This window comes from Lissotriton helveticus, chromosome 8, assembly GCF_964261635.1.
Source record: "Lissotriton helveticus chromosome 8, aLisHel1.1, whole genome shotgun sequence".
Classification (NCBI taxonomy): Eukaryota; Metazoa; Chordata; class Amphibia; order Caudata; family Salamandridae; genus Lissotriton; species Lissotriton helveticus.
The window spans coordinates 1,344,626,933-1,344,642,351 of NC_136069.1; the positions used below are offsets into that span (position 1 = coordinate 1,344,626,933).

General features: G+C 43.1%; 1 protein-coding gene across 4 annotated transcripts in view; it reads left to right on the plus strand.

Moving 5' to 3' along the window:
• Positions 1-15,419, plus strand: part of DCAF6 (DDB1 and CUL4 associated factor 6) — a 592,636-nt gene that overhangs the window by 248,364 nt on the left and 328,853 nt on the right. For all 4 annotated transcript variants that reach the window (XM_078658334.1, XM_078658333.1, XM_078658331.1 and 1 more), the window contains exon 10: positions 1,150-1,368. In XM_078658334.1, coding sequence (XP_078514460.1) covers positions 1,150-1,368 — 219 coding nt within the window. The remainder of the gene's footprint in view (positions 1-1,149; positions 1,369-15,419) is intronic.

Consider the following 15,419-nt stretch of genomic DNA (forward strand, 5'->3'; position numbering starts at 1 on the left):
TTAAAGTCTGAGTGGACTCTGCTCATTTAGTTCCAGAAGTGAACATGCTTGCACAAGGAGGCTTCAGTATAATTTTAGTCTTCTATGTCCTTACTCTCTCCTATTTCCAACCAGTGAACGGAGTCTTTATAAAGACAACAGAAGAAAGGTGGCATCAGAGAGGCATAGACTTAAATAGACAGGCTCCTTCAGATAACTTTGCCTAGCTGACCATCAATTTGGGATGAAACATCCAGATCATTGATCTTGCAGATTGCATATAACAGCCCTATTTCCCCATCCTTGCCTATATTCCTATATATGAAGCCTGGGTAAATCAAGCACTAAAAAACAAACAACAGTTGGCTAGGGACAATGTGCCACTTTTACAAGTAGAGAAGCTATCTATATATCAACAGATACAACCAAGTATCAGATCCAGCATTCCAGTAATTTGGAGAATAGAAAGCTTGAAAAGGAGCTTGTTTTTAGTGTTAATTTCTAGAACAAAGACATTTGATTTGATGCATAAGTTCAAAACAGTAAATGGTCTCCCACAAAAGCAGTAAGATATATCATTGCTGTGTAGGCTATCTTTCTTTTGAAGATTTGTTAAATTGTGGCGATTCTGTTCATCAAGGATGATGTTTCAATCAATCAGCACAAAAGTGTCATTAGTAGCCTTCAGAGGCCTATGGCCATTTTGAAATTTGTAGTGCAGCTCTTTCACCGCTTGGCTCTAGCTTCTTTTTTCCATATTTTTGTTGGCCTTTAATCATCAGGGGACCTAGATTTGTTCTTCGTTATCTTATGCTTTTTCCCCATTTTCATTTCTTTCTATTTTTAGCAACTTTTGTCCAAAGTCTGTCTTTTTATTTTATTTGATTCTATCTCACTTTGTTTTTATGCCTGCATTTATTTGCTACTCCTACAGACTGTTCTGAGAAAACATCTTGAGTAATATCTGGATTCATAAATAACAAGTGTTCTTTTTGTAATTGTGGTTCTGTAACGCCTACATTTATTAGAGAATTATATAATTAAAATGTCTGAAATTTGACGTGCCATACAGATTTAATTTTTGTATATAATTGTCATTTGCAGGATTTATTGGTATAAAGTTTCTATTTTATCATTGGTTTTGTATAAAAATATTTTTGTTTTTATAAGGTGGACTTAATCGACCAACTACTTCAAATTCAGGAGTCACATCCCAGGGTGAAGCTGACACACAAGCAATGGAATTGGAGTCTCTCTCTGAACAGGCCTCTGAAACACAGGCATCCGCCTCTACAGAAGCACCCCCTCCAGTGTCTTTGCTACCACCAGCAGACCATCAGCAAAGTCAGTCTGCAGAAGCTTCCAGTAGCTGTTCAGCTGAGCAGGCTGGTAAGAATTAACGTGTATGTAATTAAAAGTAATTTTTACAGGCAAGGTATTTTTAAAACGTCCTTCCAAAGGGCACTTTGATGTCATTTAATCTAGAACATTTGAGCTTACAGTGTGCAAAAAAATGTTTTCCTGTTAATGCTAAACCCTGTGATTGCCTGTCGTTTTGTAAGTACCTTACAGACAAGTGAATATCAATGCTGTTAGTGAAGAAATTGTGACAAGCAAAGCCACTCATGTGTAAATACCTAAAATCGTTGTCTCTTTGCAATTGGTGTGTAATAAGGAAAGCAATAGTATTGTTGCAGGGTTTCTGTACTCACACAGAACTGTGCACAGAGGAGTGGAACCTCGGCAAATTAGGATGTCCCAAAACTTACCTTAGCAACCAACTCACCCCTTACCGAGCTAGCTACAGTGTCTCATTGGACATATCAAACTCCCAATGTTTAGACAAACCAGAACATGAACTTACAGTACCTCAGGGTACGTGGGACTCATGAACACTCTTTTGTTATATTATCATTACAAACCAGAACATGGAGTAAAGAAGACACATGTGCATTTGAAATGTTTATTTACTAATGCCGTCTTCTCAGGCGCAGTATCTTAGATAATACAAGTATACTTATTATCAGTATCAAAATTATCAGCATAGTTACTAAGACATAAAAAGCGAATGGTGACAGCATGTTAACATGCTGTAATGAATAAGAGTTAACAACACTTATATCTCACCCTCCCTAACACATATATTATATTATTAGCTAAGAAGGTCTCTTTGGGTTGTTTTAGGGCGGGCCCATACCTTAGTGTCCTAGCATGAAGGAATCACATCAGCATACACCAGCTCTCTCTGCATGTGCACCGCATCAAGTGTGTTAACAATTCTCGTGCAAAGCAATATCAATCCCGCCTCAAGCCCAAGTTGGCAAAGGCTGCACTTGTGTTATGACTATGAAGGCGTGGAGATCAGACCTCATAACAATTCCATATCGTGTTGCTCCTGAAACTTCAGCACTCTCCGTGCAGACATGGTTTATTAAACAAAACTGATATCAGAGCAATAACATATTATTCTCACATACACCACGGCAAACCACTAGGTTGAAAGCTAAGTCAACAATTAAGGGTCGTGTGCAGAAGTTGCAAGAAAGGAAAAATGGCGTTTAAATCTCAAATGTACCTATGCTAACTTAACACGATATAAGGATATATAGGAGCTATACAACACCCCCCCATGATCCGAGAACGGACTAAATAAGATAACAGAAGTGCCATCACATGAGAGCAGAATCCAATTTTAAACGAGCATGAATAAAAATTCAATTATAAAAACTAATGCTAAAAAATAGCCCACAAGTATAATGTGGCTCAAGCCAATAGGCAAGCAAAAATAAAATGTCTTGACCAAAAGTCAATAAAATCAAGGAAATGCTATCAATCAGCATGTCAATTTGAGGCAGTGTCTATGATAAGACTGTATATGAAAAGTAAGCCGCAACAGCCTCCAGGAGGAAGTCACTGTCCTCATCCGAAAACAGTTCAGCCATCCAATTTAAAAGATGAAAGGAACATACGTGATCTTCCAGCACCGGATCCTCTATAACCATCAGAGGACAGCTCGGTGGGTTTTCAAGAAAACTTCGTTCCAAGAAATTTCGCGCTGCCGACAACACATCCCAGGGACCCATTAGTCCATGTGCCACCGCCAAGGCCATAATCCTTTCGTCAGAACAAACCAACTCGTGAGCAATGATAGGACTCATCAGTTGATCAAAATCGACGTCAGAAGATATTGGTCCGCAGAGACACAAATCAATGGCCCAAAGGAAATCACAGGTCAGGCAGCGAAATACAGGCTGGACACAGGTGAAATAGGAGAACCGAAAAGATAATCCAAACGCCGTGCTTAGAGTAGCCAACGGCAGTGTGCCATAATAATCAAGCATGCGGTTGCGAAACCGCGTCAGTAGCAGCTGAGCGTGGTCTTGCACAGGAAGGGCATCCATATTTAAAAAGGCAGAAAACCACCAATGCGCCAGCCGCTAATGCAAGTAAAAACGGGAACCCTCCAAATAAGGATGAAAAAATAGAATGGAAGAAGGCAGGGATGACTCCAAAAATCTTCTCAAAGGAAGTCACGAGACCACCGCTAACAACTTTAAAAAAATGTGCTAGGCCCGTTGTGGAGGATGCGTTAAAGATAGAACGGACCATGGCTCCGAAATGCAAAGGCAAATCAGTATTTAAAAGAGCCTGAACCTCCGTACGGGTGTTAGCAATGTGAAGCACGAAAGTTTCACGGGCCGAGCTCAAGGCCACCTCTTTCTGGGACAATAGAGCTCTTATTCTAGCCATGCCGCTGAATTCTGCTCCCAAGGTCGGTATCCGCGATAGATAGCCGCGTTCTCACTATCTGTGGCATATCTATGCGCTGTTAAGGCCGCGACTTTCTTCTTCGCAAACTGCGGACGCTTAGGCGTAGAATCCTCCTGCTTCACTGCGCCGTCTGTCTGGCGGGACTGACCACGTCCTTGCTGGCCACCACGTCCACGTCCACCCCCTCCTCCACCACCGGTCTTCTGGGCCGATGTTTCCTGAAAGGAACGAGGAGAGCGTTGATCAGAACCCTGAAAACGATCAGGTGATTTAATCATCGCGCGATCGCGCAAATCATAAACTCTGTCTGCCGGCGCAGGAGCTTGTATTGCAGGAACAGGATCCAGAGTTTGCCTAGTCTGCTTCCCCTGTGTCTGTTTTTTAGGCCAATTCTGTTTTTTGGACTTGGGCTGGACATCTGTCACTGCAGATTGTCCCTGAGGTTGTTTTTTATCCTTCACTGGAAAATATTTCAGACCTCTACTTGTGCGGCCAATTGTCTTATAAGCGGCCACCACAATCTTTGCTAACTGGCGGGGTTTGTCGGCATCGGGCAGAGCAGCCAAAGCATTCGACACCTGAAAGTTAACTGCATCTCCTTTAACATTGGAGAGAATGAGATCACTTACAATCTCAAACGAACCACACAGGCGCATACCCAATTCAACCGCTGCCTCTGGACCGTGATCATTCTGAACACGTCTAATTATTTCAGGCAGAGCATTCATAGACGGGGTGCCGAAGCACCTCGTATAAACTGCCGCAAAAGTTTTTCCCCAGCTTTCACAGTCAGCAAGTTCAGGAGTAATATCCTTCGGTAGAGTAATCGTTAACATTCTATGTTTATCAGCTGGAGTAGAATTCGGAAAAACCGCCTCCAGTTGATCAAACTTCTCTGCTAGCCAGAATGGGAAGTCATCGTTGTCAACAGGACGCGCACCAAAAACCGAATTAACCATCACTGGATTGAGACGCATTCCGCCTCGTTCCATGGGAGCGGCCGCACCCCCCTGGGGACCACCAGGAAGATGACGACCGATGTATTGCACTAAAGCACGAATCACGGAAATGGAAACTACATGTAGCCTGCGAATTTCTGCCAGGGTACAAGCCCCGTGATTCGGGTGCGGGGTAAAGCCACCCAACGCAGGCCAATTTGTACCTGGAATTGAGAGTGGACCTAACCTCGCAGGGGACAAAGAGTGGGGGAGGGCGCCATCAAACCAAACTCGATGCTGCCAATGATCAATAGGTATTTCCAATGCCCTGTACGGCGTATATTCAGCTGGGACATCCGAGGCGGTGTAGGAGTGGAACAAACCAGAATTAGCGTCCACAGCCGGAAACGTAACCCAAGAGTAAAACAACTCGTAAGGAAACGCCGGATCTGCACATACCACGAAAATCACAGCCATCCCATCTACTGGGACCTGGTACGTCTGAAGATGGTTGCGTACCGCTACGCGACTATGCTGCGCAATAGCCACCGCCGCCATGTCAACACTGGAAACAAGAACACACAAAGAATACTTTGTAGCACAACTGGGTAGTAATTCAAAGAAACCGTTTGAGAAAGAATCAAGCTTGAATAAAGACCTATTTCAAAAAATAGGTAGGTTTCACCGACACCCCGTTTTCCGGAAACGGATGTGAAGGGGTTAAGGCATGAACGATAAACTACTCGAGTGTCATGATATAAGACCACCGAAACCGTTGGGCGCCATGTTGCAGGGTTTCTGTACTCACACAGAACTGTGCACAGAGGAGTGGAACCTCGGCAAATTAGGATGTCCCAAAACTTACCTTAGCAACCAACTCACCCCTTACCGAGCTAGCTACAGTGTCTCATTGGACATATCAAACTCCCAATGTTTAGACAAACCAGAACATGAACTTACAGTACCTCAGGGTACGTGGGACTCATGAACACTCTTTTGTTATATTATCATTACAAACCAGAACATGGAGTAAAGAAGACACATGTGCATTTGAAATGTTTATTTACTAATGCCGTCTTCTCAGGCGCAGTATCTTAGATAATACAAGTATACTTATTATCAGTATCAAAATTATCAGCATAGTTACTAAGACATAAAAAGCGAATGGTGACAGCATGTTAACATGCTGTAATGAATAAGAGTTAACAACACTTATATCTCACCCTCCCTAACACATATATTATATTATTAGCTAAGAAGGTCTCTTTGGGTTGTTTTAGGGCGGGCCCATACCTTAGTGTCCTAGCATGAAGGAATCACATCAGCATACACCAGCTCTCTCTGCATGTGCACCGCATCAAGTGTGTTAACAATTCTCGTGCAAAGCAATATCAATCCCGCCTCAAGCCCAAGTTGGCAAAGGCTGCACTTGTGTTATGACTATGAAGGCGTGGAGATCAGACCTCATAACAATTCCATATCGTGTTGCTCCTGAAACTTCAGCACTCTCCGTGCAGACATGGTTTATTAAACAAAACTGATATCAGAGCAATAACATATTATTCTCACATACACCACGGCAAACCACTAGGTTGAAAGCTAAGTCAACAATTAAGGGTCGTGTGCAGAAGTTGCAAGAAAGGAAAAATGGCGTTTAAATCTCAAATGTACCTATGCTAACTTAACACGATATAAGGATATATAGGAGCTATACAACAGTATTGTTAATCACTTGAGCAGTATCTGTTGTGATATCCATGGCAAATGTAAGTAAAGGGTAGTATGCCGGGCTACACTTTAAGACATTGAGTACAGACAGCCTTAGTTCTATGGAACGTTTACTACTTGTTTGATATTCCTTGCTCTCTGCACTTGAATTGCTTAGATGTCTTATATTTTGAATTTTACTAAACAAAACCCCTTTTTGAAAAAGGGGGGTGGTGATGGACAGAGTTTCTGAATGATGCAGAATACTCTTACCAAGTCAAGAGATCATGGTTTTAATCCATCACCGTTTTTTAGCTCACTGCACCATCCCAGCTCAGAACCTGGCTATATGCAAATTAGTCTGTTCCTGTCCCAGTGCATGATGGGAACAGGGCAAACCAAACTACCAAGCCAATTCTTATACTGGGAAGGAAACAAGCTCCCGGGGACCGGTTTCTGGCATCACAGCCTTCTTCGGCCCGGTTTGCTTGAATCCTGATGGTGCAATGAGCAAGGGACTCACGTCTGAGTATACCCTCCCACACATAGTGTGGATAAAACCGATTTTGAAAAAGGGGGGTGGTGATGGACAGAGTTTCTGAATGATGCAGAATACTCTTACCAAGTCAAGAGATCATGGTTTTAATCCATCACCGTTTTTTAGCTAACTGCACCATCCCAGCTCAGAACCTGGCTATATGCAAATTAGTCTGTTCCTGTCCCAGTGCATGATGGGAACAGGGCAAACCAAACTACCAAGCCAATTCTTATACTGGGAAGGAAACAAGCTCCCGGGGACCGGTTTCTGGCATCACAGCCTTCTTCGGCCCGGTTTGCTTGAATCCTGATGGTGCAATGAGCAAGGGACTCACGTCTGAGTATACCCTCCCACACATAGTGTGGATAAAACCGATTTTGAAAAAGGGGGGTGGTGATGGACAGAGTTTCTGAATGATGCAAAATACTCTTACCAAGTCAAGAGATCATGGTTTTAATCCATCACCGTTTTTTAGCTCACTGCACCATCCCAGCTCAGAACCTGGCTATATGCAAATTATTCTGTTCCTGTCCCAGTGCATGATGGGAACAGGGCAAACCAAACTACCAAGCCAATTCTTATACTGGGAAGGAAACAAGCTCCCGGGGACCGGTTTCTGGCATCACAGCCTTCTTCGGCCCGGTTTGCTTGAATCCTGATGGTGCAATGAGCAAGGGACTCACGTCTGAGTATACCCTCCCACACATAGTGTGGATAAAACCGATTTTGAAAAAGGGGGGTGGTGATGGACAGAGTTTCTGAATGATGCAGAATACTCTTACCAAGTCAAGAGATCATGGTTTTAATCCATCACCGTTTTTTAGCTCACTGCACCATCCCAGCTCAGAACCTGGCTATATGCAAATTAGTCTGTTCCTGTCCCAGTGCATGATGGGAACAGGGCAAACCAAACTACCAAGCCAATTCTTATACTGGGAAGGAAACAAGCTCCCGGGGACCGGTTTCTGGCATCACAGCCTTCTTCGGCCCGGTTTGCTTGAATCCTGATGGTGCAATGAGCAAGGGACTCACGTCTGAGTATACCCTCCCACACATAGTGTGGATAAAACCGATTTTGAAAAAGGGGGGTGGTGATGGACAGAGTTTCTGAATGATGCAGAATACTCTTACCAAGTCAAGAGATCATGGTTTTAATCCATCACCGTTTTTTAGCTCACTGCACCATCCCAGCTCAGAACCTGGCTATATGCAAATTAGTCTGTTCCTGTCCCAGTGCATGATGGGAACAGGGCAAACCAAACTACCAAGCCAATTCTTATACTGGGAAGGAAACAAGCTCCCGGGGACCGGTTTCTGGCATCACAGCCTTCTTCGGCCCGGTTTGCTTGAATCCTGATGGTGCAATGAGCAAGGGACTCACGTCTGAGTATACCCTCCCACACATAGTGTGGATAAAACCGATTTTGAAAAAGGGGGGTGGTGATGGACAGAGTTTCTGAATGATGCAGAATACTCTTACCAAGTCAAGAGATCATGGTTTTAATCCATCACCGTTTTTTAGCTCACTGCACCATCCCAGCTCAGAACCTGGCTATATGCAAATTAGTCTGTTCCTGTCCCAGTGCATGATGGGAACAGGGCAAACCAAACTACCAAGCCAATTCTTATACTGGGAAGGAAACAAGCTCCCGGGGACCGGTTTCTGGCATCACAGCCTTCTTCGGCCCGGTTTGCTTGAATCCTGATGGTGCAATGAGCAAGGGACTCACGTCTGAGTATACCCTCCCACACATAGTGTGGATAAAACCGATTTTGAAAAAGGGGGGTGGTGATGGACAGAGTTTCTGAATGATGCAGAATACTCTTACCAAGGCAAGAGATCATGGTTTTAATCCATCACCGTTTTTTAGCTCACTGCACCATCCCAGCTCAGAACCTGGCTATATGCAAATTAGTCTGTTCCTGTCCCAGTGCATGATGGGAACAGGGCAAACCAAACTACCAAGCCAATTCTTATACTGGGAAGGAAACAAGCTCCCGGGGACCGGTTTCTGGCATCACAGCCTTCTTCGGCCCGGTTTGCTTGAATCCTGATGGTGCAATGAGCAAGGGACTCGCGTCTGAGTATACCCTCCCACACATAGTGTGGATAAAACCGATTTTGAAAAAGGGGGGTGGTGATGGACAGAGTTTCTGAATGATGCAGAATACTCTTACCAAGTCAAGAGATCATGGTTTTAATCCATCACCGTTTTTTAAAACCATGATCTCTTGACTTGGTAAGAGTATTCTGCATCATTCAGAAACTCTGTCCATCACCACCCCCCTTTTCCAAAATTGGTTTTATCCACACTATGTGTGGGAGGGTATGCTCAGACGTGAGTCCCTTGCTCATTGCACCATCAGGATTCAAGCAAGCCGGGCCGAAGAAGGCTGTGATGCCAGAAACCGGTCCCCGGAAGCTTGTTTCCTTCCCAGTATAAGAATTGGCTTGGTAGTTTGGTTTGCCCTGTTCCCAGCATGCTCTGGGACAGGAACAGACTAATTTGCATATAGCCAGGTTCTGAACTGGGATAGTGCATTGAGCTAAAAAACGGTGATGGATTAAAACCATGATCTCTTGACTTGGTAAGAGTATTCTGCATCATTCAGAAACTCTGTCCATCACCACCCCCCTTTTCCAAAATTGGTTTTATCCACACTATGTGTGGGGGGGTATGCTCAGACGTGAGTCCCTTGCTCATTGCACCATCAGGATTCAAGCAAGCCGGGCCGAAGAAGGCTGTGATGCCAGAAACCGGTCCCCGGAAGCTTGTTTCCTTCCCAGTATAAGAATTGGCTTGGTAGTTTGGTTTGCCCTGTTCCCAGCATGCTCTGGGACAGGAACAGACTAATTTGCATATAGCCAGGTTCTGAACTGGGATGGTGCATTGAGCTAAAAAACGGTGATGGATTAAAACCATGATCTCTTGACTTGGTAAGAGTATTCTGCATCATTCAGAAACTCTGTCCATCACCACCCCCCTTTTCCAAAATTGGTTTTATCCACACTATGTGTGGGAGGGTATGCTCAGACGTGAGTCCCTTGCTCATTGCACCATCAGGATTCAAGCAAGCCGGGCCGAAGAAGGCTGTGATGCCAGAAACCGGTCCCCGGAAGCTTGTTTCCTTCCCAGTATAAGAATTGGCTTGGTAGTTTGGTTTGCCCTGTTCCCAGCATGCTCTGGGACAGGAACAGACTAATTTGCATATAGCCAGGTTCTGAACTGGGATGGTGCATTGAGCTAAAAAACGGTGATGGATTAAAACCATGATCTCTTGACTTGGTAAGAGTATTCTGCATCATTCAGAAACTCTGTCCATCACCACCCCCCTTTTCCAAAATTGGTTTTATCCACACTATGTGTGGGAGGGTATGCTCAGACGTGAGTCCCTTGCTCATTGCACCATCAGGATTCAAGCAAGCCGGGCCGAAGAAGGCTGTGATGCCAGAAACCGGTCCCCGGAAGCTTGTTTCCTTCCCAGTATAAGAATTGGCTTGGTAGTTTGGTTTGCCCTGTTCCCAGCATGCTCTGGGACAGGAACAGACTAATTTGCATATAGCCAGGTTCTGAACTGGGATGGTGCATTGAGCTAAAAAATGGTGATGGATTAAAACCATGATCTCTTGACTTGGTAAGAGTATTCTGCATCATTCAGAAACTCTGTCCATCACCACCCCCCTTTTCCAAAATTGGTTTTATCCACACTATGTGTGGGAGGGTATGCTCAGACGGGAGTCCCTTGCTCATTGCACCATCAGGATTCAAGCAAGCCGGGCCGAAGAAGGCTGTGATGCCAGAAACCGGTCCCCGGAAGCTTGTTTCCTTCCCAGTATAAGAATTGGCTTGGTAGTTTGGTTTGCCCTGTTCCCAGCATGCTCTGGGACAGGAACAGACTAATTTGCATATAGCCAGGTTCTGAACTGGGATGGTGCATTGAGCTAAAAAACGGTGATGGATTAAAACCATGATCTCTTGACTTGGTAAGAGTATTCTGCATCATTCAGAAACTCTGTCCATCACCACCCCCCTTTTCCAAAATTGGTTTTATCCACACTATGTGTGGGAGGGTATGCTCAGACGTGAGTCCCTTGCTCATTGCACCATCAGGATTCAAGCAAGCCGGGCCGAAGAAGGCTGTGATGCCAGAAACCGGTCCCCGGAAGCTTGTTTCCTTCCCAGTATAAGAATTGGCTTGATAGTTTGGTTTGCCCTGTTCCCAGCATGCTCTGGGACAGGAACAGACTAATTTGCATATAGCCAGGTTCTGAACTGGGATGGTGCATTGAGCTAAAAAACGGTGATGGATTAAAACCATGATCTCTTGACTTGGTAAGAGTATTCTGCATCATTCAGAAACTCTGTCCATCACCACCCCCCTTTTCCAAAATTGGTTTTATCCACACTATGTGTGGGAGGGTATGCTCAGACGTGAGTCCCTTGCTCATTGCACCATCAGGATTCAAGCAAGCCGGGCCGAAGAAGGCTGTGATGCCAGAAACCGGTCCCCGGAAGCTTGTTTCCTTCCCAGTATAAGAATTGGCTTGGTATTTTGGTTTGCCCTGTTCCCAGCATGCTCTGGGACAGGAACAGACTAATTTGCATATAGCCAGGTTCTGAACTGGGATGGTGCATTGAGCTAAAAAACGGTGATGGATTAAAACCATGATCTCTTGACTTGGTAAGAATATTCTGCATCATTCAGAAACTCTGTCCATCACCACCCCCCTTTTCCAAAATTGGTTTTATCCACACTATGTGTGGGAGGTATGCTCAGACGTGAGTCCCTTGCTCATTGCACCATCAGGATTCAAGCAAGCCGGGCCGAAGAAGGCTGTGATGCCAGAAACCGGTCCCCGGAAGCTTGTTTCCTTCCCAGTATAAGAATTGGCTTGGTAGTTTGGTTTGCCCTGTTCCCAGCATGCTCTGGGACAGGAACAGACTAATTTGCATATAGCCAGGTTCTGAACTGGGATGGTGCATTGAGCTAAAAAACGGTGATGGATTAAAACCATGATCTCTTGACTTGGTAAGAGTATTCTGCATCATTCAGAAACTCTGTCCATCACCACCCCCCTTTTCCAAAATTGGTTTTATCCACACTATGTGTGGGAGGGTATGCTCAGACGTGAGTCCCTTGCTCATTGCACCATCAGGATTCAAGCAAGCCGGGCCGAAGAAGGCTGTGATGCCAGAAACCGGTCCCCGGAAGCTTGTTTCCTTCCCAGTATAAGAATTGGCTTGGTATTTTGGTTTGCCCTGTTCCCAGCATGCTCTGGGACAGGAACAGACTAATTTGCATATAGCCAGGTTCTGAACTGGGATGGTGCATTGAGCTAAAAAACGGTGATGGATTAAAACCATGATCTCTTGACTTGGTAAGAATATTCTGCATCATTCAGAAACTCTGTCCATCACCACCCCCCTTTTCCAAAATTGGTTTTATCCACACTATGTGTGGGAGGTATGCTCAGACGTGAGTCCCTTGCTCATTGCACCATCAGGATTCAAGCAAGCCGGGCCGAAGAAGGCTGTGATGCCAGAAACCGGTCCCCGGAAGCTTGTTTCCTTCCCAGTATAAGAATTGGCTTGGTAGTTTGGTTTGCCCTGTTCCCAGCATGCTCTGGGACAGGAACAGACTAATTTGCATATAGCCAGGTTCTGAACTGGGATGGTGCATTGAGCTAAAAAACGGTGATGGATTAAAACCATGATCTCTTGACTTGGTAAGAGTATTCTGCATCATTCAGAAACTCTGTCCATCACCACCCCCCTTTTCCAAAATTGGTTTTATCCACACTATGTGTGGGAGGGTATGCTCAGACGTGAGTCCCTTGCTCATTGCACCATCAGGATTCAAGCAAGCCGGGCCGAAGAAGGCTGTGATGCCAGAAACCGGTCCCCGGAAGCTTGTTTCCTTCCCAGTATAAGAATTGGCTTGGTAGTTTGGTTTGCCCTGTTCCCAGCATGCTCTGGGACAGGAACAGACTAATTTGCATATAGCCAGGTTCTGAACTGGGATGGTGCATTGAGCTAAAAAACGGTGATGGATTAAAACCATGATCTCTTGACTTGGTAAGAGTATTCTGCATCATTCAGAAACTCTGTCCATCACCACCCCCCTTTTCCAAAATTACTAAACAAAACCCCTGCACAGTTCAACAAACAGTTGATCAACACTGATACTCAGACAAGCCAGTCCGGTTTCTTTGGTTATTGCTGGATATTTCTTTCAATTTTTTGTTATTCTCTTCAATGTGGTTGATTTGCATTTGCTCTGTTATGGAAGTGATAATACAGGTTCATATAAAAAATAAGAAATATTCATTAATCTGTCTAATGACAGCTTCAATACGTCATTGAAAGAATTGTAGTTTTTTAAATATAAAGCATAATTAATTATATAGCAGTTTACTCAATCACATTTTAAAATGTAATTAAGTTTGAGTCAAGTGTTTTGTACTTGTGTGCATCATCCACATTGTTTGTCTATACAGCGTACGATTACATAATGTGCTACACAATTTGGGCCTGATACAGGCTAAGGCCTTCTCTTTGCTGTGAATAAATTATGAGCTTTCTCCTCACTGTCTATTATTATTCCAACAGGTCCCTACATTTAAATAATTGTAATTCATTTTCTAATACAGGAATCTGTCATTTGCTATTTCAGCAGATGTACATCTAATTAGCTTTTTAGCTAAATATTAATTCCTCCAGTATAATAATAGCATCTGCCATAGCAGTCAGACATAGGAAGGAAATCCTTTGTCGTACCTGTTGAAATATATTGTGTCATGTGTAGCGGCAATAACTGAACACTATTTTGTGTCTGAAGAATATATTTTGTAGATTATTTCTCATTGATAAAAATTGTTCTGAATACATATGTGGTAGTCTCACAATCTTTAAGAACATTTATCATACTCTGCCCTGTCTAAAGGAATTTTTGCAAAACGTGTTGTACTTATTTGTATGCCCCGGTGCAATTCATAGCATGGAAGAAAGAATTTGTAATTATTTTTCTCTTTCATGATAATCTTTGTGGAATTATATAGCCATTTTGCAATGAGAAACCTTTTTCTTAAAAAAAATATATATTCATATTGTGTTATATTTCATGGTATTCAAACATTAAGATAATATAAATATTGTGTTTCTCAAATATTTGACCCAAATGGTCCAACCATAAAGTGTCAAAAGACATACTGGATGGAAGTAAAATCTAAGAGAGAAGTATTCCTTTACAGTTCTGTATCTCTAATGCTCGAACCATTGTTCTTTGATCATATGAGCCAGACAGACACTACAGTAGAAAAAGAGGTAAACTGGACTAAATCTTGGGATAATAAAAAACAAATGTAAGTAAAAAATGAAATGAAACAAAGTAAGGATAACATGTACCCATGATTATCTGTTCCTGAACTAGTATTGAACACGGATTCTATTCTAATTTTGATATGTTTGACCCCAAAGTAATGGGACAGACAGATATCACAGTAGACAGAGAGGTATACTATAATAGTACTGGGGAAAAAAGTATACCTGAAAAGAAAAATACCTTTAACGAAATAGTTATAATGTTCACCCATCAAAATCTATGTTTAACTTTTGTCAAGTTGTTTGGTACAGAGTGTCTAAAAGACTAGTGGGTGACTCACCTCACTGAAGTCTAGCCTTCCTTAATAGGTCCATCATCACTCCTCAGTCTTGACAAGCATACAGCTAGTGTTGTTGCACTTGAATATTCCTCTTTCTTTAGTTGTATACAAGACGTATAACGAAGCCCTCTACACAATAAGGGTGTTGTATGTGTCCAGGGATGGAGGATGTTTGGAAAAAGCAGGTTGACGTGTTGTGATCCATTATCACTTGATATGAAACAAATCAATATGCTTTCGATATAACCTGTTCCTGTGGGAAAAAATATATGGACATTATGAGAACAGAAGACAACAGACCCACTGAACAAACGATGAAAATTAGGAAGGCTACTTAATGATAAGATTTGTGTATGCATTGGACAAAAAGACATTTGCGCTTTGTGAAAGCAATATTAGATTCCCAAGGTCGAGACGGAAATAGGATATTGATTTTTAAGTGAACCCCCTTATCACTGGATTGATGGCAAAACAATAACTTTTCCCACACTTGGTAAAGGCACTAAGTGAATTTCTATCTGAAAATCTATAAATCAGATTTAGCTATTATATTTGTTTCAGTTTGGCATCCGCCAGTATGAACAATACATTTCCATAGTATCCATTTGTAAATGAGGGGTGAGGACTTCACAGAATACAAAGCTAATCAATCCATAAACACAGATAACAATAGAAAATTGAAGCATCGTTAGGCACTATGATAAATGAATTATTCTTCTAGTAGGAAGTTGGGTCATTTTGCTTCTACTTTGTAACTATCAAAGGACGAGCAGTGGCCATGGCATAGAGAAGTACTGTCGTTTATATATGGCTTAAGAACTAA